Source organism: Lolium perenne, chromosome 3, assembly GCF_019359855.2.
Source record: "Lolium perenne isolate Kyuss_39 chromosome 3, Kyuss_2.0, whole genome shotgun sequence".
NCBI lineage: Eukaryota > Viridiplantae > Streptophyta > Magnoliopsida > Poales > Poaceae > Lolium > Lolium perenne.
Window position 1 is genome coordinate 202,622,414 of NC_067246.2, and position 25,343 is coordinate 202,647,756.

At 47.3% G+C, this 25,343-nt stretch overlaps 1 protein-coding gene and 1 non-coding gene across 2 annotated transcripts; both read right to left on the minus strand.

Moving 5' to 3' along the window:
• Positions 1-3,447: 3,447 nt before the first annotated feature.
• Positions 3,448-3,521, minus strand: TRNAI-AAU (transfer RNA isoleucine (anticodon AAU)). The gene has a single exon. It is a non-coding gene; the product is annotated as a tRNA-Ile (tRNA).
• Positions 3,522-9,105: 5,584 nt separating this feature from the next.
• On the minus strand, positions 9,106-10,787 carry LOC127343119 (protein SLENDER RICE1-LIKE 1). The gene has a single exon (XM_051369223.2). The coding sequence runs from the start codon at positions 10,727-10,729 to the stop codon at positions 9,191-9,193; it is 1,539 nt and encodes a 512-aa protein (XP_051225183.1). The 5' UTR covers positions 10,730-10,787; the 3' UTR covers positions 9,106-9,190.
• Positions 10,788-25,343: the final 14,556 nt, after the last annotated feature.

Sequence of the window (25,343 nt, forward strand, 5' to 3'; positions counted from 1 at the left end):
ATGCCACAGGATAGTTGAAATATGCAATATTTCAGTAAATTACCAATCTGGGGTGCTAAGTCTTTTATTTGAACGAAGAAATGGTCAAATCGTAATGTTCGGAGAGTTTTCCTGCAGGGATAACTATACTGCTCTGCACATATGTGACTGCTCAGCTGCTGAAGTGGATCCAAGCTCTGCAAGGCGAGCCGGTCCCGGAAGATGGGTTCAAAGAGAACAGCTCAAGTTACTGAACTGTGGCTACAGGCTACAGGCTACAGCTCAATTGATCAAACAACTTCCGAAAAATTCCCGATACCTGAGGACAGCATTAGTTGGAACAGTCAGACTGTAATCTACCCCTTCCGCGGTAATCCAAACGTTGCAGTCATGTTATTCCGTTTTCTCTAGCTAACCCCGATGCTGTTTGAGACCGTATCTAGTACAGCAGTTTAGTTTTCTCCAATATTTTAACTCCAAAAGAAGTTGGTCATATAGAAATATAGTTCACATACTTGTAGTCCAAGCCTGGATATGCTTCATTCTTCATAATGAAAATTACCAGCGAATCCAGAGACGTCAGTGCAGTTAGTTGTTTTACTCCAGAGACGTCAGGTACGATATACTCCATTCCTCTTTAGATATGTATTTTGATGCTTATTCAGGTTAGGGCTGATGCATAAACTCATATGCATGGCAGAAAAAATGATCAAGTGTCACAAACTCGTACCAAGGGGTTCTGCAAAGTCAGATAAACTTGCCCATATCTAACAACGTGATCAGAAAAGACCACTAACAAAAACATGATCAGGAAAATGCTACGCATAAGGGAAGCTATGACTTACAAACCACATTGAGACCTTTCATCTAATGTGGGATCTAGAGAAATATGCTTGGAGAATTATTTTGTGCATACTACCGAAGTCGTGAATTGCAGATTGTATTGTAAATTTTCATGTAAACAAGTATTAGTCATGACAGACATATGAAATATACTCATTCAATATGTTTTTATGACATTGTTGAATGATAAGCAACTATCAGGGCTGTTCTACTTCTGTTGTTGTGGTTTAGAAATTAGAACTAGCGCTGCTAAGAGATTCATAGAGTATTGAGGAGTGGTGCTATAGTCCTAGTCGGTGTTTTTGGTTTGTTCAGATTTCTCGTTGCAGTTATATCAAATATTTAACTCCGTGTAAGATTTGCCATGTAGAAGCTCACATACTTGTGGTCTATTTTATTTTATTTTGTGAAGATGTTCCAAGTTATCGGAGAAATCTAAAGCCAGTTCCCATTTTGGACTTGAATTCTCAAGATTGCTCTTCTAGGTAGCCAAGTTCAGCTTTGAAAGGCCAGCAAATATCAAAACAGATGTACATGCCCCATGACAGTTGAAATTTGCAATGTTCCGATATATTTTCTTACATGGCTAACAATAATGCTCTGCAGATATTTGACTGCTCAGCTGATGAAGTGGATCCAAGCTCTGCGACTGCAAGGCGAGCCGGCCCCAGAAGATGGGTTCAAAGAAAGCAGCTCAAGTTACTGAACTGTGGCTACAGGCTACTACAGCTCAACTGATCAAGCAACTTCCGAGAATTCCCGATACCTGAGGAGCACAGCGTTAGACGGTACAGGCAGACTGTGATTTATCTCTTCCGCGGTAATCCAAACCTCATGCTGCTACAGGCCGTGTGTATTACAACAGTTCTGTTGTCTCGCTGTGCAGTGAATACTTTTCCTGAGAGGTGGTGGCTTGGGCGGTTGTGCTGCTGGCCCAGATCGATCCATCTTGGATCTGTTGGTGCTTGGCAGCGGCAGGGAGGCGGTGTTGTGGCGCTCTTGGTTGCGGATGTGCGGTTGCAGGTCGTCGTCCAGCAGGTTGCTCGGGTGGTTCGAGGCGAAGGATCCTAGGAGAAATCCTTGTCCCGGGCTTTGGTCCGGACTGGCGACGGCGACACCTGTGGGTGCCGTTGACTTTCTTGGAAGCGTCGTTCAGGACTCCTCTCGTCACCACGGAGTTCTGCCTCCGGAGGGAAACCTCAGATCCTTGGGATCGGACGATGGAGGCGCTTCTGCGTCTCTCTCCCTGTTGAGGGCATTGTCTCGGAGTGGGCTTCATCCTGGGGACTCGAGGATGGATGGTTGATGAGTTGCCTTGCTGGGGGCGCTACGGGCAGTTTGGCAACGATGAGGCGTCAAGCAGAGTTTGGATCGCGGCTTGGGCTTCGATAGTCGGTTACCGGCGTGTCCGACGGGTCTTCTCATGCTTCGTTGTGGAGCTGTGGAGTCGGAGCTGCGGTGGAGGGTGGCCCTGCGGCAACGATGACCAGCAACCGGTGGTGTGGAGGATGATTCGGTCGGCGCAAGCCCAGCATAGTTCTCTTGTGATGCTCGACGGCCAAGTCGGAGCTGTCTCTCGTGGGCGTGTGTGGCCGACTGTTGGCATTTGGCCAGGTCGGTCGGGGGTTTGTGCCCAATATTGTCATCTCCCATGACGATTTTGGTGCATTTGTATCGGTTTTTGGCCGGTTTTCCCGTTAATAAATCGGCCGCCTTCTTCTTTATCAATGAAAATGGCAAGTCTTGCCTTGTTTCAAAAAAAAAAAAAAAAAAAAATACTTTTCCTGAAGTAATCCGCACGCAGACTGAAAAAAAAGGCGGTAAAGTATGATTGCTAGCCTAGCTGACCAAGAGTTCACTCCTAACTCCTACCAAACATGTCGTCATCACCAGGCTGAAGCTGTGAAGCAACAACGTAGTTCCTGAAGCAAAGGCGGTCGGCGAAGCTGAGCTAGCTGCTTTTGTTGTCTTACGAAACCTGGAGCGCTCAGCCTCTCGGGGCACCTGACGTCTTGATGTCTTCTTGTTCCGGGCGTCAATGCAGTGCGTGTGTTTGAGGTAGTCGGTTTGGCCTTATTTTCAGCTGCTGCCCCCAGCAAATTCGTTCCTTTGCGGCATACGTTTCGGTGTCCCCAGCATTACTTGCTTCCCCTGGCGGTTTGTAATTCTGAATATTAGCCATTTGGCCTTGTTCGAAAGCTGTCTATGACGCCATTTTGGACTTGATGAACGGCACGACAATGGGCAGTGATTCTCCTTGTGGGTGCTGCACTGCTTAATTAGTGGAATGTCCATGCCAGGGCCAGCGTTTGTGCCGTCTATTTTGGCTACGGGTGATGGCAATTTCTGAAATTGAGCGCATGTTGACTGTCACCGGACCCTCCTGCCTCGCCTTACCAAGCTTGGCGGGCAGCATTGCACATGCCAAAGTTACTGTTCAGACAGACACAGCGACCCATGATTCCAGTTCTACTACTCACAAGCCAGCAGGATTTAAGGGTTAAATCATGGAAACGTACAAGCAATCGGCTTAGTGAAACTCCGAATAAAGTTGTTTGAAGTCTTGATCTGGTTAATAAAAGGGAATTATGTCGCAAATCGCAAAATGCGAAAAAACGAAAAACATGGCCCATACAGGTCTCGAACCTGTGACCTTCGCGTTATTAGCACGACGCTCTAACCAGCTGAGCTAATAGGCCTTGATGCATTGTTCCACCGTGATTCTTATAAATATTTGACGCGTACGAAGGATAGTCGAAAATTCAGAAGCTTTTCAGTAGCAGGCGAAACATTGGCGCTGCGATTCACGGCATGTGCGCCTCTGTGTCCAACAAATGCATGTGAGTAGATGTGACCAATTGTACTGTACCTCTCTACTGTGTTCCTCGAAAAAGGTACTACTAGCTGTACTGCGTTCCTTCCGTCTCGATGTGCCCCTGGTCACGATACAAATTCTACCGTAGCGGCGGGTTCAGTAGAGAGATTGAGGAAGAAGATAAATAATAATATGACACGTGGGTTAATTGTCAATTTAGAATTTCGATTTAGGCTATGATTGGATAATTTAGGATGCAAACGTCGGGGTTTCGACTTCACGAGAAAGTTGAAATAAACTTTTTCCAATGTCAAACGGCGGTTTGCTCAATTTCTTTCATTCGCTGGGGCCAAAGTTGATACTAACAAGAGCATAATATATAAGGCCATAAAGGTATCTTTAGTGACCCGACGCAAATAGATGAAGTGTTCGCTTTTGTTTAGGCGTTATAGAATAGGTAAAATCCTAATCTAGTGGTTCGTCGCAAAATGATCAGGGTTTACGCCAATGCATTCGCGTACCAAATTTTGGATCAGAATGTATCGTCGTGGATAGCAAACAAGTCTGCGCGTGTCTTCCTCCTATGCCTAGCCCGACCGCGAGTGACATAGAAGCCACTCCCACTCAGTCACCCCAAAAAACCGTATTTTGACGGCACCAAGCCCTAGCCTGCGATGGAAGTCGCCGCCGCCATGGATGTCAAGAATGGCGGAGCCGGTGTGGTGGTGGTTGTCGATGGAGAAGACGAAGCCCTGTGCCAAAATGTCATTCTATCTCAGCCAAGGGGCTAGAAGTCTGTTGGGGATGATCTGAAGCGTGACGCTTCTGCCCTTGAATTGAGCGTGACGTTGATGACACCGATGGCTGAGACACAAGATGACCTAGCCAAAGAGGGACGAGAAGTAGCGCCTGAAGAAGGAGGCCACAACTGCCACCTTCATCGACCTCACCAAATAGGGTATAGAGGTCCAAAGGAATGAACGACACGAGCAAGTTACTTACGGAGGGGAACCGGATCATGTTCGCCAACTTAAGCATCATGGATCCTGACCAAAGAGCATGGTTCATTAGTATCAGTTTTACATCTCATGGACCACTTAAAGTAGCAGCAAAAATCAACCATCTAAACAAAGAAGAAGAACAAATGATTGCTATATGCATCTTGTATGCGCCTAGAGCCCTAGAATGCTATCAGCCACCCTGGGTGAAGATAGCATGCACGAGCCAAGCTAATTTCCAAACAAATTTGACGAAACACACATATATTGTGAAAATGTATATGTGCAATTTTTTGTTAAAACATTTTGATATTTTAAAAAATATTTTCTGTGTTAGAGGGAGCACATGCACCTGAAAGCCAAATTAAATTTCCGGTAAATTTGCATCTATTTTCATCCAAATGGTAATAGCCCTCGTCATTTCCCTGGGCGGTTTGAGGTGTTGCAAAGTTCGGGCGAAGCAGGGAAGCGGTGCAGCACACACATGTATACCACGGCTGGAGCAGTAGGTCGGTTACGTTTACGTGTAGTGGGTCTGCGCGACGCACGTGAGAGCCAGAGCCTATAGAGGTCGCCGGCCCGCCAGCTCAACCGCGCCGTGCCCCGGCAGGCGGCAGCCACCCGTCCGCCATGCGCCGGGGAGCGTGGTGGTCCGCGTCGCGCTGCTGGCCACTGCTCCTCCTGCTTGCGCAGCCGTGCCAGCGCCCTCTGCCCTCGCCGCTCGCAGCAGCGGTATAGCAGCAGCAGCAGTAGCCATTACCAGGCAGCTACGGATCTACGATCCCCGAGTGGCCGAGCGTCTCAGCCTGCAGGTACCTAGCTGGTGCTGACGACTCACCATCCACCTATATCTCCGGTACCGGTAGGTACCGACTGCCGTCGTGGCGCTGACGTGTATACACCGCCGCATGGACTCTTCTCCTTCTTCCTCGTGATGGAATTCAGACACAAATAATGCTACCTCCAAATTCGCATACCAACCGTTCAACCTTTGGTGGTGAAAAATGGACGCAAATTAATGACTCTTTTAAACTAAACTTTAGCAATGGATCAAAAAATATTTTACAAAATGATGACTACTATTTTTCGTAAACGCCATCGTGGTGCCCAATCCAGTGTGTCATGCTATCTTGCGCGCACCAGACTGTCATGCAAAGGGTCAGATTACAAATCATTTTCGTGTCTGGTTTACGTTGAGTGGAAGTTTTAGAAAGAAAAAACTCTGGAAATTGCTTGCCAATGTGCAAATGGAAGAGGAAGAGTGCCAAGGCATGATCGCGTGGAAGCTCACAAATGACCGATGTTACTCGCCAAATGCCGACGTACAAAATACGATTTGCGGGGCACACGAACACTCCTATGCCTCCGTTAGTTTCGGAACCATAGGCACCGTCCAAGTGCAATTTTCCTTTTCAAATCGAGTTTGAACGGCGAATAAGCTAGATCAAAGAGAGGGACAAGAATCGACGGCTCATCTTCTCTTCAAATGCCGGTTCACCGTGAGGGTTTGATCCACTTTGAAGACATACATGGCTCGGTCTCTATGACATTCACCCAAGGAGTTGGTATACCCGGTGGAGTAAGGCGGTCCATGAGAGATGCCAATCAAGGAAATAAATTGCGACGAAAAAAATAGAAAAGCAATTGCCTCCCTTGCAATCATACTATCTTGGAAAATCGGGAAGGAAAGAAATGGTCGCTTTTTTCGACACCAATCCGCTACTACCAAAATGCATGTTGCGAAGATTAAAGGGGAGGTGAAGATGAAGATGTGGAGGGTCTAAGCTAAAGTTTTGAGTAATATAATGTCACGAAAGTAGACTTTTTTTTTCTTGTATATCTTGGGATCTTGGCCTTGACATTTTGGTCAAGGATTGGGTTGTAAAACTTCTAAAAACTCGTAATCAATGAAAATAGCAAATCCTTTGGTTTGTTTCAATTTTTTCTTGCTTTCTAGAGAAAGTGTCAAATCTGTTCGTTTCACTCTTCGGTACTAAGCTGAACAAGATAATATTGCTACGTTGTCGGTCTCAACTCTCAAGTGCACAGTACAACACGTGACGAATTGCTATAGAGTATACCGTGCAGCTAAACGCCTACGCCTACAAAGAATCTGCCGTCGTAGCTGCGTAGTCACTGCACGCGATGCGCCGTGCCCACTGGAAATTGCAGCCGATTTTTAGCGAATCGACTGGCCGACTGTCCCGTGGTACAGCTTGGACGGCTAAACGGAAGACCATGACGCGATCCCTTTCTCCCGTATCTCCGTGTCAGTATTTCCGTCCGTAGTCGCGCGATCCAGCAAAGTTACAAGCAGTGCAGGACCCAGGACACCTGAAATCTTTTGCTCAACAGCGTGTTTGTGGTTGTTTGCTGAACCTGATTTGTGCGAGAGGCTAGTGCGAGCTCTATTTTTTTTTATAAATGTCAAATATAGTACGGTAACATTACTGATATATATAATCCTAACTTAGTCACTTAGCATAAACAAAATTAAAATACTCCGTTCGAAAATAAATTGCTCAAGCCAATGATGTGTGCTAAAAATTACGGAGTATATTTTATTATAACTGGAACCGATAAACATAAGCCCTCCGTTCGAAAATAAATTGCTCAAGTCTATCTAGAACGGCGTATCTAGAAATGTTTCTACTGTGTAGATAAACCTAGAAAAAGTTGTCCAAATTATTTTGGGACAAAAGGATTGCCACAATGTCAACTCAGTGACAAAGCATTGCCCTTTTTGTAAAAAAAAATTTTTGCGATTCTATAGATCAAGACTTTTAAATATCCCTCGCTCCATGCATAATTATATCTTGGCAATCTTGGTCGCCTGAAAATACCTTTCAATTGTTGTCGTTGCCACCAATAAAAGCAACGCCGTCTTAATGAGCTGATAATATTGTTAGAGGAACGTGTTGTGTCTTTCAAATTCAAATATCAAGTAATCTTTAAAGTCTCCAATTTTTGGCGTATAAATAATGAATAGCTAAGTGTTATGGGCCGGTATATGTGTTTGGTACCTAGTTTTTGTTATATGTTTGAAAAGTTAGTTTAGCACAGTGTTCACTAAACCAGGCGTAATATTTGAAAACTTCAAACGGAGGCCGAGCTACGTATAGCCCTTTATTTTCACACACTCAGAATTCAAATTTTATAGTTTTGAAAAATCCTAATCAAATTATAGAGATGGCTAATGATGTATACTACAATGGTGTAAAATCTTAATACAAACTACTTTATATTCTAGGATACAAAAAATGATAAATTCTGACAAATTTTATAGTGAATAGTACACATTTCAAGACTACTAATTTTGTTAGATTTTTTCAATTTCGTGTAGCCTATAACACAAATCAGTTTGCATTTAGATTTTGCACCATTTTTAGCACACATCATTAGCTACCTCTAGGATTTTGTTTCAGATTTTTAAAACTTTGAAATACAATTTTTAAGTCATTGAAGATAAAGAAACTACATGTAACTCAGCCTCCAAAATGCCACACTCACTGTCATATTATCATACGAAATCTATTTTTAATGTATGACAAATCAAATTGTTCAGGAAAAAAACATGTGTCTAAATGTATGCACCAAAATTAAGGTAGACCAAAATTAAGGTAGGGCTTTGTGATTCAAATCGCTGCATTGGCAATGGCCGTCGTTTCACGATTCGGACTTTCAGTAACTTGGCTTGGCTGGTTCATGATTCCCCCTTTTATTTCCCAACAATGCTACATCTACGGACGGCACCTACAAAAAATTGTTATGGACAACCACCTCCAGGCACACCAGATTAGTATGTACTCCACAATTTAAGGGATGGAGAAAACCAGAACCAAACATCAGCCACCACGTCAGCCCGTAAGCCCATTCCGTGGGATAGTTTCCGTAGGTTTAGGATTATTGTTTATTTCCTCTCGTTCAGTTTTCAGAAACTTGCCTGGCTTTCTCGATTCAGTCTTTCTGAAATTAGTCCTGATCATTCGGCATGGCCAGAATAGAGCATGTCCAAAATAGAATGGCGGTTAATGCATTCTGCATGGCCAAAATAGAATGGGGGTTAATGTTGTAGGTGAACACAAGGTTTAGGATTGGCAACACATTACAGGCGATAAAGTTTTCATGTACTAGTGCATCTGAGTTGTGATATCAGTCAGGAGTAGATTCGTCGAGTCTCACTTGATGCAGCTGAGGATCTGTGTGACACAACGAGTTGGACCTTGTTTAAGCTTTAGAAAAGGGCGGATCAAAGATACGAGATATCACCACCTAATCTTTCCGTTTTGTATCAATACCGTGTAGTATGTGCTCGTGCACGTACTACTTGTTTATTATCAGATTGACTCCTCTTGATAAATTCATTCAAGAAAGATGCCAAGTGTTGCAGAAGAAAAATACACTTAGTATTCAGTTCAACAGTGTCAGTGCGAGATACTCAGCTTAACAGTGTCAGTGAGAGAGATGCGGTACTAAACTCGGTGGAGGTTTCATGTCATTTGAGATTCTCGGCCAGTCGGGCTGTAATTTACGGTGGTGGCGGTTTTCCCGCGATTTACAAGAACATGTTGCCAGCAGCGCCAACAACCCCGCTGCTCCTTGATTTACCATTGCTGCTGCTGCCGGCGCTGTTATTACTGTCACCGCCGCCGTCGCCACCGCTACTGCTAACGTTGCTGGTATTGCTGTTGTGCGGGTTGTCTTCTTCGGCGTCGACGGCGACGGCGGGGGAAGCTTGCCAGGCGGACGCTGAGAAGAGCGGGCGGCCGTGCCAGCCGAGCGTGAGGCAGCCGTCGGCCTCCTCGACGGAGTGGCCCTCGCCGGAGGACAGCCCGACGAGCATCCTGGCCTGCCGGAGCGCGCTGGGGCCGAGCGGCACGGCGCTGAGCCCGGCGCGCGCCAGCCTGTCCCGCCACCGCGAGAGCGGCTCGTGCCGCTCGGCGCGCGCGCCGCCGTCGTTGCAGACGATGTCGCAGATCTCCCGCTGCAGGTACGCCTCCGCCATGGGGCTGGCCGTGCCGCTGGCGTCGAGCGAGTCGAACACCGCCGAGTAGTAGAAGAGCGCCTCGGTGAAGCGGTCGAGGAAGCCGGGTTTGTTGTGGTCGGCTTCTTGCTCGACGACGGTGAGGATCTTGGGGTGGAGGGAGGCGACGCAGTCGAGGACGGCGTCGATCGGGGCGTGGTGTGTGTGGTGGTTGTGGTCGTCGGGGTCGGCGAGGAGGCGGTGGAGCTGGAGCACGGAGTTGACGGCGACGGCCTCGCCGGGGGCGACCTGGAGCATCCATGGCTGGACCTCGTCGAGGGTGTTGGCGGCGACCCCGCGGAAGGAGAAGCGGACGCGCACGGAGCGGGCCAGGTCGGCGAGGCGGAGGCCGACGTCGCGGAGGTCGTCGCGGCCGGGCGGGGAGGGCGGGCCAATGCCGGTGATCCGGAGGAAGGGTGGCCCGCCCGGGCGGAGCGCGAGCGCCTGGATCAGGGCCGGCCACTGCAGGCCCTGCATGATGCTGAAGTCGACGACGTGCACGGCGTCGCAGCCGTGGAAGGCCTCGAGGATGGCCTGGTTGGCCGTGAAGTGCGCGAACTTGAGGTAGGGGCAGGCCTCGTAGAAGTGGTGGTAGAGGAAGGCGGCGTCGGTGCCTGCTGGCGGTTGCGGAGCGCTGGTAGGTGAGAAGAAGAGGCGCCTGGAGAGGGCGTCGGTGAAGTGGACGGCGACGCGGCCGATCCCGGAGGCGGTGGAGAGGGCGGCGAGGGAGGCGTTGGCGTCGGCCAGCTGCGCGGAGGCGAGCGCGTGGTCGCCCGCCTCGATGGCGCCCGCGCAGCTCATGAGGAGGTGGACCAGGCGGATGCCCGCGACCTCCTCCTCCGCGCGCCGCATGGCCAGCTCGGCGGCGGCGTCCCGGGACGGGAAGTGCGGCGCGAGGTCGGGCAGAGAGGCGGCGTGCATTTGCGGCGCGCCGTAGTAGGCCACGCTGTCGTCGGAACCTGCCGCCGGCGCCGGAGGAGGCGGGAGAAGGGAGGGCAGGAAGCTGGCGTCGAGGCCGGTGGACGACGCAGGGTCCATGGGCCACTGGAAGGGAAAGGTGCCCATGGCCATACGGCGGAGCGGAAGCGGTGGGAGGAGGACGGAAGTGGAATGGTGTGAGGAGTGACGACGGGTTCGCGCTTGGCGGGCGGCGAGTAGATGTAGAGTGAGGGGGCAGTGAGTGACGTCGGAAAGATCGGGGTAGGGCGCGCACACGTGGAGACGAGCACGGGGCGGAAAGGGACACGTAGACCGGCCAGCCACGGGAAGCGGAAGGTAGGAAAGAGAGGCGGGCCGAGTGGCTTGCGAGCGGCCCGAGGAAGGAAGCAAGCGTGCCCCACCTCGCCTTCTGTCAATTCCTGTTTCCCGATTTTGTCTCTCAGGATCTCGGAGTTTGGGATCCTGATTTCTCTGCGTTTAAATATTCGAGAACCATGGGAGCACGAATACTGAAAAAACACTGCTATTAGCAGAATGGCAGCGGTCGCTCGATGCGCAAGAGGTAGCCAGGAAGCTTCCTGGTGCGTGCATAAAATAGAATAACGAATGCACGGCCACAATTCTCATTTTTCATTTTTCTTTTGAACCTGAATTTGCGAGGTGGAGATACAATATACATAAATGATCTTGGTAAGATTGAAAATACAAACATGTCCATTTATTGTGCAGAAAGGACCTCGGATCTATAATGGAGAATGCAATCTCGTCGATCTCCACCGATCTCGCATTGCATCTTGTCGTGCTCAACTACAACGATGCCAACCGGGGACATGGACACTTGAGCCACCGCAGCGGGAGCCAAACACGGTGGAGCTACAAGGCCTATGAAGCTAGAGGTTGAAGTAGTCCCTTGGCTAGCCATCAATTGCCACTAGACAAGGGGGAGTGGCCTCCACTTGGCCTAAAGATTCAACGAAAAAAACGCCGTCGAGGATACACTCCCCAAAGTTGTGCCGCCATAGAAACAGCAGCAGAGTGCGGGTGCTACGGCATACCTTCATCTTGGGAATCTCGATGTAGCACGAGGATCTCCCGCGCAGACTCCGAATCTTTTGAAACTTTCAAGTACCGTTATTGATTTTTTTTTTAAAAAAAAAGGTTTTATGGTGCCTGAGATCCAAAAAATCTGCACTCATGATATGCTTCTTTCTCATTTACTCAAACGTTGCTATAGCACTATGGCTCTTTAATGGGGTGGCCAATTTGGAGTATCGGTGAAAAGGAACGGGTTTATTGCATGCGGGAGAGAAGGGCCCTAAACCCTAAACCTTTGACAACAAGGCGGGCAATGAAGTGTATTTTAGGAACATGATCACCAAATTTTAACTCTGGAAATCCTTTGCGGGATAAAAAAACATGAAGTAACAAATGGTGGACTTCACTATTGTTTATAAAATATAATGATTAACAATGACTCGTCGGCTCATCTTATATGTCCTTCATCCTTCTTCTTCCTTCGTTGTCACCGTACGCGAGGCAAATCTCACACATGCGATGAAAGCGGCAAGCGTGGGCTCTTCTTATTTCGATCTGTGTTTATGGACGGATGGTGTAGTGGATACCCACTACGGGTGCTCAACCGCAACGACCAACAACCAAATCAGGCGGAGAGATGGAGGTTGGCCACACTACCGGGCTGGTGCAACACCCGTGATAGAACTCTAAATGCAACCATGGAGATGGATGTATCTTTATGTATTATCAAGTCATTAAAGCATGTTCTTGGATATCATCAGAATAGTTTGATAAGTATGTGGCTCGTTTGTGAAACTTTAAGTCTTATGTGATGACTTTTCGAAATGGTTCACAGTGAAGATACACGGATATATATTGTTAGATTGCGATGTGTTGTGGGTATACTTCATGGGTGTACCATCGACAGTCCCTAGATCCGGCAAGCTCGGGTGGCCCATAGATGGTGATGTGGCATGTGGCCCATCGGGCGGCCCAGTTGCTGTTGATTCTGAAGGATGAAGTCCAGCTCAGGATAGGGAAGCCGGATCCCGACCGACTTTCAGAGGAAGCCGGATCCGTGGAAGCCCATATGGAACCCGGATCCAGTACGACGTAGATGGGAAGGCGGATCCTTGACGTACACGGCAAGACATTGTACCATAGTTAGGCAACCTGTAATCCGGCTAGGACTCTCCATGTAAACCCTAGATCCGTGCGCCTTTATAAGCCGGATCCCGGGAGCCCTAGAGGCACAACCACAACTCATTGTAACAACGCGAAAGCGCCCAGATAATTCCAGACAAGCAGCAATAGGCCATGTCATCGTGCAGGTGTTCCGAAGCTGGGTAAATCGCGTACCACCGTCCCGTGTGCACTCCGCCCTATGGCCCCTACTTCTTCTCCCCCTCGTGAGGATCCCTCCTCCGAGGCACCGTCGAATAGGCAACGACAGTTAGCTCCCACCGTGGGGCCAGCGGCGTCTGGAGGCCGGAACCGGGAGGGTTCTGCCATGGGAAGCTACGACGACACCATCGCTGTGGGGCGCGTCCTTTACGCTGGAAACCTTTCGATCGTCCCTCCGGATGAGTGCTGGATTCCGGCTAAGACAAACTCCGTCAAGCTCTCCATCGTCCCAGTCGGCGGCATACACATCTTCATCGGCGAAATCGTCGATTCCGACGGAAACGCTCTGGTAAGTAATGCTGACGCGACCGCCGCTGAGCAGAACACAGTCGCGAAGATCCGATCTGAGATGCAGGAGCTTCCCAAAGAAGATTCCGCCTTGGATCTGGAAAAATCAAAACCCGCCCAATCCGCTCCTAAGCAGGAAGTAAAGGTGGAAGACCAATGCAGATCCGCCTGGGTCTCCCAGGTGTTAGAGAAGCAAAGGTGTCACTTCGTAAACTTCTTGGCCCATACCACCGGAACCGCCCCTCAAGAAGTCGGAGCTGGTCCCGAGCAGGTTGAGGCACCGGAAAACAGCGCTGCTCCGGATCAGCAGGAGGCTGTCGGAGAAAGCAGCGCTCCGGCTGAAGAATCGATCATGGGCAACCTAAGCCCAATTTCCGGGGACACCCCCTCCATGGATACTGAAGAGTTCGATCGCAAGGTGAAGCAATACGGATACGGTGATCAGCCCAAAGTTGAATCCGCCCAGCCTAAACAGGTCCTTGCAACCTTGGCGGCGCTGGATCAACGGGAATCGGAGGATGAAAACACCCACTCTGATCCACAGCCATCCCATGCAGGATCTCCGCTCTCGCGGGAACGATCGCATAAGGAAGTCTTGTCCCCAGAAGAACTGGTTGAGCAAGCAGGCATGGATGCAATCGCACACTCGGATATCCTCAACAAACCCATTACTTCCGAAGACGCAGCAAACGCAGAGGCTCTAGAAGCCAAAAGGCAGGAGATGTTGGCCACAGCCAAAAAGTTTGCCCAAACCGCAGCCGCAATGATTGACGAGAGGAAGGAAGCCGCGAATTTCGTGGACAATTTTCTCCAACGTGAACGTGAGGTGGATGAATCACTGGTGAAACTCAAGCAACTCCGGAAGCATTGGGAGGACAAGATCACTGAGGCTCAACAGGAAGTCGATAGGATCAGGCGAGAAACTATAGCTCCCCGTAAGATCACCTTCGCAACTCCGACCGAGCAGCAGCCGTACGCCACTCCGAAGGATAATATGAAGAAGGCTGCGGAGATCTTGAAGAAAAAGGACGAGGAGATCGACATCAACTACGTACGTACGCTTGTTGCTTCAGCAATGAAGCAGCAGAGCAAGGCAGATACTTCGCGCAAGTTGGAATCCAACTCGGAGCATTGCATCTCTACCGCGCAGAAGGACGCCTACGACAATCGCCATCGTGATGACGAATCGCGAACCGGATCCTCGGAACATAGAAGGAAAACCAGAGAACACCCAAATCCAATCCCTGTACCATCAAAGACGCCTCCGTCAGATCCGAGAAAGGGAAAGGATGCAATGTACACTGGTAAGGACAAGTACCGCAATCCCTCACCTCCGCCTAACGGATATCCGCGTCCTCCACCTCCTCGTCGCCGTAGTCCAGCTGGAAACACCAGACCCCATGGGCCTGGCGGAATCAATATCCGCGACAACGTTCTACCCTCAAGGAACAGGAACAGGGAGCGAACGCCGGAACCTCGCCGGAGCCAGATCAATGATCGCGAGCCGGAGCCCAGGAGGAGTTGGAACGAAGAACGAGACGCGGAGCCTCGCAGAAGCCGGAACGGCCAAGGCAGCCAGCACCAAGGTGAAGGCAGCCATCGAAGCCGGAGTCAGAATCGCGAAGGGCGGGGAGAATCAGAAGGCGAAAGCAAAAGGTCGCATTGCCCCCCTCGCAGGTCTCCCTCACCACCACCTAGCGGTGGAGGCGGAGGCGGTGGCCGGAGATTTCGCTGACGCTCAAAATCCCCCCGCAACGGTTCGCGTGATGCGCGGGAACGCCTCAACGAATACAAAACTGACTACATTGGCCCAAAGTGCTTTGGCAGGATGATTCGAGAGGAACCAAAGCCAAGTATGAACCTCAAGCTACCCGGAAACTTGAAGAATTATGATGGCACGGAAAGGCCGGATACCTGGATTGAGGATTACTACAATGCAGTAACCTTCGCCGGAGGAACCCCTAATATCGCTTGCCACATGCTTCAGCTGTACCTTGTAGGTCCAGCCCGGATCTGGCTCAGCGACCTCGAGAAGAACTCCATCTTTTGTTGGGTTGACCTGAAGACCGCCTTCGAAATGCACTTCAGGGGCACCTACAAGAGGCCTGCCACAACAAGCGACTTACAAGCATGTATCCAGAAGAAGGGAGAAACATCAAGGAACTTCCTCACACGATGGTTGGCATGCAGGAACGAGTGCGAAAACGTCGACAATCGTACAACCATGCACGCCTTCATAGGTGGATTGCAGAGAGGAGGACTGCTGCGGCACAAGCTCACTTGCTTGGTCAACGCAAATAAACTGACCTTGGATGACATGATCACCATCGCCAGTGATCACACTGTCGCCGATGACGATGCAGGCGGAGATCTCGCAGCTACAGCAATTCCCCTGCATCAGCAGAAGAAGAACCGTGACAACGGTAACAACAGCGGCCACAAGCGGAAAAATCCCCCTGATGACCAGAAGAGTGGCGGATCTGAGATGGTCGCCATGGCTTTCCAACGCGGAGGTCAAGGAGGCGGAAGAGGTCGCGGTCGCGGAGGCATTCCTGTAATTGTTCATGAGCGTTCATTGATGCTCATGGTCTATTTGATTGCTCCTGTTATTGCTACTGCTGCTAGGCTATCATGTGTGTTCATAATCTTGGCCCCTGGATTGATTACTGTGTGTAATCCTTGCAATCTTTAAGAGCCAGTGCCCCTGGAATGTTGCTTATCGAGTTGTGAATCATGGAAATGCTCTATTGAGCATAGCTGTTGACTAGACAACTCCATCCCTTGATGGTGTGCTTCTGGATACAATTGTATATGATTAATTTGATTACATGTGATGCAATTGTTCAGGTTCTGTGGCTATTTAATTCATATGGTTAATGTGTTGGTGCTAGGCTTGGTTCTAGCCTGCTCTGTCAAGCCCTGATGATCATATGGTCATCAGTTGCTTGGTAATTGGTTGTTGTTCCATGCTTGTGTCTCTCTGGTGCTCTTCCTTGGCATGTCTGGAAATCAAGCATGTACTGGTGCATGCTCTTGCCTGCTCCAGCACCTGCTGATGCTTGCTGTGATCCTCTGGACCATTTGCAAGTGTCTGGTGCATGGTTTACTTATGTATTTCATTTATCTGTGTAGCCTTTCTTGATTAAATGGATAAATGAGGTGAGCTTCTTAGAAGTGATGATCTCATGGATGGATTTGATGTAGCTAGAGGGATGCCAAGCACTGGTTGGGTACCCTAGCTCATACTGAACCCTATTGGGTAATGATGCAGAGACTTGGCGAGTTGGTCTGTGGGTTTGAGGTGGCCCTGACAGCTCCTTGGTGATGTCAAAGGGTGGCTCCCCCTTCTGTGGCTTTGTTGTGACTCTCTCATGCTATCTGGTTGATCCTTGACTGGATTTCCAGTAGCTTTTGATGTTGAAATAAAAATAGACATGTAGATGTCTATGTTCTGATGGTGTAACTAGCTGTGTGGTGCTAGGTGAATCTAGGTGGCTATATAGGGATTAGTTCCTTGCTGGATTTCCCTGGTTATGTCACTTTTAATCCTGTTGGCTTAATCAGTGTTCCCTTAAATACATTCCTGATGGTTTTACCCTTATTTTGCTTGCATCTTATGGTTGGTAGCCAAATGATGATACAAACAGGGTGTCTCAACCCTTTTGGCTTGTTTGCTTTATGCATATGCTGGATTAGTATGAGCAAAACCTTGCTTGCTCATGATTCATGGGTATACCTCACTCCATCTCCTAGAAATTTGTGTTGGTGTAGAGGTTTTGCTTCTGGAAAATGGTCAAGGCTTGCCCTGCTCCACCTGCTGTCTTGGCTTGATTAATTTCTGGTGGTTTTTTGGCAGGTTGAGCAGCTCTGGTTGTTCTTCCTGTTCTTGATGTTCTTGATGTTCTTACCCTTGAAGAACCTGGCGATGAACAGCTAGGGTTTGGCTGTGAAAAGGTTTTATACCCCCTTGTACCTTGCTTCTCTGGTCGACAACACCACCAGGTCCCTTTTGTGACTCTTCCCTGGCCTTGTGTGTTGTTAAGCATGCAGCAGGCCTTGTGTGCTGCATGTGTGTGTGTGTGGCTTGGAACTTGGGCTTGTGGTGGATCAGCTCGGCAGGGTTGTGGTATTATCCACCAAGTTTCCATTTTTCTCTAATCTGCCAAGTGGCTTTGCCACTTGGCCTAACCAATGTGTTTGTCTTTGTTGTTTCTTTATGCAGGGCTAAAGAAGATGATCAAGAAGCTCTTCATCACTTGATGATCAAGACTCCTTGAATAATTAACTAGCTTAGCTATATAGTATCATTTGTAATCTTTTTTACTTTTGTTTTCCATTTCTTCTATTTCTGTAATGTGTTGTAATAATGATTATTCATGTGGATATTGTAATTGACAATGTATCTTGTATGATAATCAATAAAGCTCAAGGTTTCTCTAATGAGCTTTGAATATGTGTTGTATTATTTTATATATTTGATTATCTATTTGTTTAATGAATTATCTCAATTTGAATTATGGTGTATATAATTGATGTTTGAATTTGAAATTCAAACACAACTTGTTTGAATTCAATCATGCAACTTAAATTGAGATTACAATGTTCCCCTCTCTTCTCGAAAACCCTAATTGAGTTAATTGAGGTCCAAGTTTATCGCACTCTCGAAACCCTAACCCTGTAAGGTGTCGAGAGAGAAACGTGTCCCCCTTCGATGCAGTTTTTCTTTAAAAGCGCGAAATTTCCCCAGATTTTACGATGCAATGCACATCCCTTTCTAAATTCTACCCCTCGATCGTCTCTAAACCTGGGATATTACAGCCTTTCCCCCTTAAAGAAAACTTCGTCCCGAAGTTGTGGTTGTAATACTTGAACAATTCTGGGTATGACTTACTCAGATCTTCTTCTTTTCCCAGGTGGCTTCTCTCTCGGGATGATGCTTCCATTGTATCTTGCAGTACTTAATAGCTCTGTTCCTGAGTTGTTTCAGTTTTCCTCGAGAATCTTTGCTGGCTTTTCAATATAAGTTAATATGTCTGAAGATCCAACTCATCATGGGATATTGGCTCATCTGGGGTATTTAAACATCTTTTGAGTTGCGACACATGAAACACATTGTGTATTGATGACGCGTAAAGCACACGCTCGTTGGGAACCCCAAGTGGAAGGTGTGATGCGTACAGCAGCAAGTTTCCCTCAGTAAGAAACCAAGGTTTATCGAACCAGTAGGAGTCAAGAAGCACGTTGAAGGTTGATGGCGGCGGGATGTAGTGCGGCGCAACACCAGGGATTCCGGCGCCAACGTGGAACCTGCACAACACAACCAAAGTACTTTGCCCCAACGAAACAGTGAGGTTGTCAATCTCACCGGCTTGCTGTAACAAAGGATTAACCGTATTGTGTGGAAGATGATTGTTTGCAGAAAACAGTAGAACAAGTATTGCAGTAGATTGTATTACAGTAAAGAGAATTGGACCGGGGTCCACAGTTCACTAGAGGTGTCTCTCCCATAAGATAAACAGCATGTTGGGTGAACAAATTACAGTTGGGCAATTGACAAATAAAGAGAGCATGACCATGCACATACATATCATGATGAGTATAGTGAGATTTAATTGGGCATTACGACAAAGTACATAGACCGCCATCCAACTGCATCTATGCCTAAAAAGTCCACCTTCAGGTTATCATCCGAACCCCCTCCAGTATTAAGTTGCAAAGCAACAGACAATTGCATTAAGTATGGTGCGTAATGTAATCAACAACTACATCCTTAGACATAGCATCAATGTTTTATCCCTAGTGGCAACAGCACAACACAACCTTAGAACTTTCTCATCTGTCCCAGGTGTCAATGCAGGCATGAACCCACTATCGAGCATAAGTACTCCCTCTTGGAGTTACAAGCATCTACTTGGCCAGAGCATCTACTAGTAACGGAAAGCATGCAAGATCATAAACAACACATAGATATAACTTTGATAATCAACATAACAAGTATTCTCTATTCATCGGATCCCAACAAACGCAACATATAGAATTACAGATAGATGATCTTGATCATGTTAGGCAGCTCACAAGATCCGACAATGATAGCACAATGGGGAGAAGACAACCATCTAGCTACTGCTATGGACCCATAGTCCAGGGGTAGACTACTCACTCATCACACCGGAGGCGACCATGGCGGCGTAGAGTCCTCCGGGAGATGATTCCCCTCTCCGGCAGGGTGCCGGAGGCGATCTCCTGGATCCCCCGAGATGGGATCGGCGTTGGCGGCGTCTCTGGAAGGTTTTCCGTATCGTGGCTCTCGGTACTGGGGGTTTCGTCACGGAGGCTTTAAGTAGGCGGAAGGGCAAGTCAGGAGGGGGCACAGGGGCCCCAGATGACAGGGCGGCGCGGCCAAGGGGGGGGGCCGCGCCGCCCTAGGGTTTGGGCACCCTGTGGCCCCACTTCGTTTCGTCTTCGGACTTCTGGAAGCTTCGTGGAAAAATAGGCCCCTGGGCGTTGATTTCGTCCAATTCCGAGAATATTTCCTTACTAGGATTTCTGAAACCAAAAACAGCAGAAAACAGCAACTGGCACTTCGGCATCTTGTTAATAGGTTAGTTCCAGAAAATGCACGAATATGACATAAAGTGTGCATAAAACATGTAGATAACATCAATAATGTGGCATGGAATATAAGAAATTATCGATACGTCGGAGACGTATCATGTATCTGGGCTAATCTTCCCGGTAGTTCCAATTCAAAAGCTACTCCTCGATTTTGGCTCAGTATCTTAAAAGGTCCGATGTATCTAGGGCTAAGCTTCCCCTTTACTCCAAATCTCTGGAGACCCTTCATCGGACTTACCTTAAGATAAACCATGTCTCCGACTTTTGGTTCCCATGTCCTTCTCTTTTGGTCTGCATAACTCTTTTGTCGGCTTTGGGCTATCTTGAGTCTGTATCTTATCACATCAATTATCTGTTGCTTCTCCTTCACATAATCCGGATCAAACTCCTTGCTTGAACATGTCTCGTACCAACAGATAGGTGACCTACACTTCTTTCCGTACAGAGCTTCAAACGGTGCCATCTTGATGCTGCTTTGGTAACTGTTGTTGTAGGAAAACTCTGCTAGTGGTAAGTGTTCCTCCCATGATCCTCTGAAATCTAGGGCACAAGCCCTAAGCATATCCTCGAGTATCTGGTTTGTACTTTCTGTTTGTCCTCCCGTTTGAGGATGATATGCAGTGCTAAAGTCCAATTTAGATCCTAAATCTTCATGAAGTTGCTTCCAAAAGGCTAAGGTGAACACAGATCCTCGATCTGAGACTATTTTCTTGGGTACTCCATGTTTACTTACTATCTCTTTAATGTAAAGATCTATGAGTTTTTCTCCCTTGTCCTGTTGGTTTACGGCTAAGAAATGTGCACTCTTCGTCAACCAGTCCACGATTACCCATATCATGTCCTTCTTTTTATTGGTCATGGGTAGCCCGGTGATGAAATTGTAGGGATTCGTTGCACAGAAAACAAAAAATTTCCTACCGCGAGAACGCAATCCAAGCCAATATGCAATCTAGAAGACGGGAGCAACGAGGGGATGATCGAGACTCACCCTTGAAGATTTCCAAAGCCTACAAGAGTAGGCTCTTGTTGCTGCGGTAGACGTTCACTTGCCGCTTGCAAAAGCGCGTAGAAGATCTTGATCACGGTGCCACGATCGGGCAGCACCTCCGTACTCGGTCACACGTTCGGTGTTGATGAAGACGACGTCCTTCTCCCCGTTCCAGCGGGCAGCAGAAGTAGTAGCTCCTCCTTGAATCCGGCAGCACGACGGCGTGGTGGCGGTGGTGGTGGAGAACTCCGGCGGAGCTTCGCTAAGCGTGCGGGAGAGGTGGAGGAGAGAGGGGGCGGCTAGGGTTTGGGAGAGGGGGGCGCCGGCCACTAAGGGGTGCGGCCACCTTGTGGTCTTGGGGTGGCCGGCCCCCTCCCCTTGGCCCCTCATTATATAGGTGGAACCCCCAAGTGTTGGACTACAAGTCTTCGAATAAGACCCCAACCCAAAACCTTCCATGTAGTAGGGAAACCTACCCAAGGTGGGACTCCCACCCAAGTGGGATTCCCACCCTTCCATGAGGGGGGGGGGTGGCCGGCCCCCTTGGTGGAGTCCACCTTGGACTCCCCCCTCTAGGGTTGGCCGGCCATGGGAGGTGGAGTCCCTTCGGGACTCCGCCTTCCAATTTGATTTCTTCCGGACTTTTCTAGAACCTTCTAGAACCTTCCATAAAATCTTCCGGATCATTTTAAATCTTATAAAATGACTTCCTATATATGAATCTTATTCTCCGGACCATTCCAGAACTCCTCGTGATGTCTGGGATCCCATCCGAGACTTCGAACAATACTTCGAACTCCATTCCATATTCAAGTTCTACCATTTCAACATCAAACCTTAAGTGTGTCACCCTACGGTTCGTGAACTATGTGGACATGCGTGAGAACTCTCTCCGACCAATAACCAATAGCGAGATCTGGAGATCCATAATGGCTCCCACATATTCAACGATGACTTTAGTGATCGAATGAACCATTCACATACGATACCAATTCCCTTTGTCACGCGATATTTTACTTGTCCGAGGTTTGATCATCGGTATCACTCTATACCTTGTTCAACCTCGTCTCCTGACAAGTACTCTTTACTCGTACCGTGGTATCTGGTCTCTTATGAACTTATTCATATGCTTGCAAGACATTAGACGACATTCCACCGAGAGGGCCCAGAGAATATCTATCCGTCATCGGGATGGACAAATCCCACTATTGATCCATATGCCTCAACTCATACTTTCCGGATACTTAATCCCACCTTTATAACCACCCATTTACGCAGTGGCGTTTGATGTAATCAAAGTACCTTTCCGGTATAAGTGATTTACATGATCTCATGGTCATAAGGACTAGGTAACTATGTATCGAAAGCTTATAGCAAAATAACTTAATGACGTGATCTTATGCTACGCTTAATTGGGTGTGTCCATTACATCATTCATACAATGATATAACCTTGTTATTAATAACATCCAATGTTCATGATTATGAAACTAATCATCCATTAATCAACAAGCTAGTTAAGAGGCATACTAGGGACTCTTTGTTGTTTACATATCATACATGTATCAATGTTTCAGTTAATACAATTATAGCATGATATATAAACATTTATCATAAACATAAAGATATATAATAACCACTTTTATTATTGCCTCTTGGGCATATCTCCAACAGTCTCCCACTTGCACTAGAGTCAATAATCTAGATTACATTGTAATGTACCTAACACCCATTGCATTCTGGTGTTGGTCATGCTTTGCCCTAGGGAGAGCTTTAGTCAACGGATCTGCTACATTCAGATCAGTGTGTACTTTGCAAATCTTTACTTCTCCATCTTCGATGTACTCGCGAATCGAGTGGTAACGCAGCTTGATATGCTTCAGCCTCTTGTGTGACCTTGGTTCTTGTGCATTGGTGATGGCACCCATGTTGTCACAGTAGATGACTAGTGGTTCCAATGCACTAGGAACCACACCGAGCTCTACAATGAACCTCTTCATCCATACCGCTTCTGATGAAGCCTCTGAAGCCGCTATGTACTCTGATTCTATTGAAGACTTCGCCACCGTGCACTGCTTCGAGCTTGCCCGACCATCGCAGCACCATTCAATATAAACACGTACCTGCACCGTGACTTAGAGTCATCAGGATCAGTGTTCCAACTTGCATCGGTGTAACTTGTTACAACGAGCTCTTGGTCACCTCCATAACAAAGAAACATATCCTTAGTTCTTTTCAAGTACTTCAGGATATTCTTGACCGCTGTCCAGTGTTCCATCCCTGGATCACTTTGATATCTGCTAGTCAAACTAACAGCATGTGCTATATCCGGTCTAGTACATAGCATGGCATACATGATAGAGCCTACTGCCGAAGCATAGGGGATCTGACTCATCCTTTCTCTTTCTTCTGCCGTAGCCGGTCCTTGAGTCTTACTCAAGACCTTGCCTGATAACATAGGTAAGAACCCTTTCTTACTTTCGTCCATTCTAAATTTCTTTAGAATCTTGTCCAGGTATGTACTCTGTGATAGCCCTATTAGGCGTCTTGATCTATCTCTATAAATCTTGATGCCTAATATATACGATGCTTCACCAAGGTCTTTCATTGAAAAACTATTATTCAAATAACCTTTTACACTGCTTAATAGTTCTATATCATTCCCAATCAATAATATGTCATCTACATATAATATCAGGAATGCTACAGAGCTCCTACTCACTTTCTTGTAAATACAGGCCTCTCCATGACACTGTATAAACCCGAAGTCTTTGATCACCTTATCAAAGCGTCGGTTCCAACTTCTTGATGCTTGCTTCAGTCCATAGATTGAACGCTGAAGTTTGCATACTTTGTCAGCATTTTTAGGATCGACAAAACCTTTGGGTTGTACCATATACAACTCTTCCTCAATGTCTCCATTAAGGAATGCCGTTTTGACATCCATCTACCAAATCTCATAATCGAAAAATGCAGCTATTGCTACCAAAATCCTCACAGATTTTAGCTTCGCTACAGGTGAGAAAGTCTCATCGTAGTCAACTCCTTGAATTTGTCGGAAACCCTTTGCGACAAGTCGAGCTTTATAGACAGTAATATTACCATCAGCATCTGTTTTTCTCTTGAAGATCCATTTATTCTTGATAGCCTTGCGGCTATCAGGTAAGTCTACCAAAGTCCACACTTTGTTATCATACATGGATCCCATTTCGGATTTCATGGCTTCTTGCCATTTGTTGGAATCTGGGCTCATCATCGCTTCTTCATACGTCGCAGGGTCCTCATCATTGTTGTCCACAATCATGACATTTAGACAAGGATCATACCAATCAGGAGTGGCACGTTCCCTTGTCGATCTGCGAGGTTCAGTAGTTTCCTCGTTCGAAGTTTCATGATCATTATCATTAGCTTCCTCTGTTGCCGGTGTAGGCGGCACAGGAACAGTTTCCGGTACTGCGCTAATCTGATCAACGAGTAAAGATTCATCAATCTCATCGAGTTCTACTTTTCTTCCAGTCACTTCTTTAGTGAGAAATTCTTTCTCAAGAAAGGTCCCGTTCTTAGCAACAAAGATTTTGCCTTCGGATCTGTGATAGGAAGTGTAACCTATAGTTTCCTTAGGGTATCCTATGAAGATGCATTTCTCCGCTTTGGGTTATAGCTTGTCCGGTTGTAACTTCTTTACATAGGCTTCGCAACTCCAAACTTTAAGGAACGATAGCTTAAGTTTCTTATTAAACCATAATTCATACGGTGTCGTTTCTACGGATTTTGATGGTGCTCTATTTAAAGTGAATGCGGCTGTCTCTAATGCATAACTCCAAAATGATAATGGCAAATCAGTAAGAGACATCATAGAACGAACCATATCTAAGAGAGTTCGATTACGACGTTCGGACACACCGTTTCGTTGAGGTGTTCCCGGCGGTGTCAATTGTGAAAGTATTCCGCATTTCTTTGAATGCATGCTAAACTCATAACTCAGATATTCACCTCCGCGATCAGATCGTAGAAATTTAATCTTCTTGTTACGTTGATTTTCTACTTCACTTTGGAATTCCTTAAACTTCTCGAAAGTTTCGGATTTATGTTTCATGAAATAGATATACCCATATCTACTCAGATCATCTGTGAAGGTTAGAACATAACGATAACCACCGCGCGATGCTACACTCATTGGTCCGCATACATCGGTATGTATGATGTCCAATGAGTCAGTAGCTCGCTCCATCATACCAGAAAATGGAGTCTTAGTCATTTTTCCCATTAGACATGCTTCGCATCTATCAAGTGACTCAAAGTCAAGTGATTCGAGTAATCCATCGGTATGGAGTTTCTTCATGCGTTTCACTCCAATATGACCAAGACGACAGTGCCACATATAAGTAGAATTATCATTCAATTTAATTCGCTTAGCATCAATGTTATGTATATGCGT

Bases quoted from the DNA above. Each gene is read 5' to 3' on its own strand.
- LOC127343119 (XM_051369223.2), bottom strand. From the start codon at position 10,729: ATGGCCATGGGCACCTTTCCCTTCCAGTGGCCCATGGACCCTGCGTCG.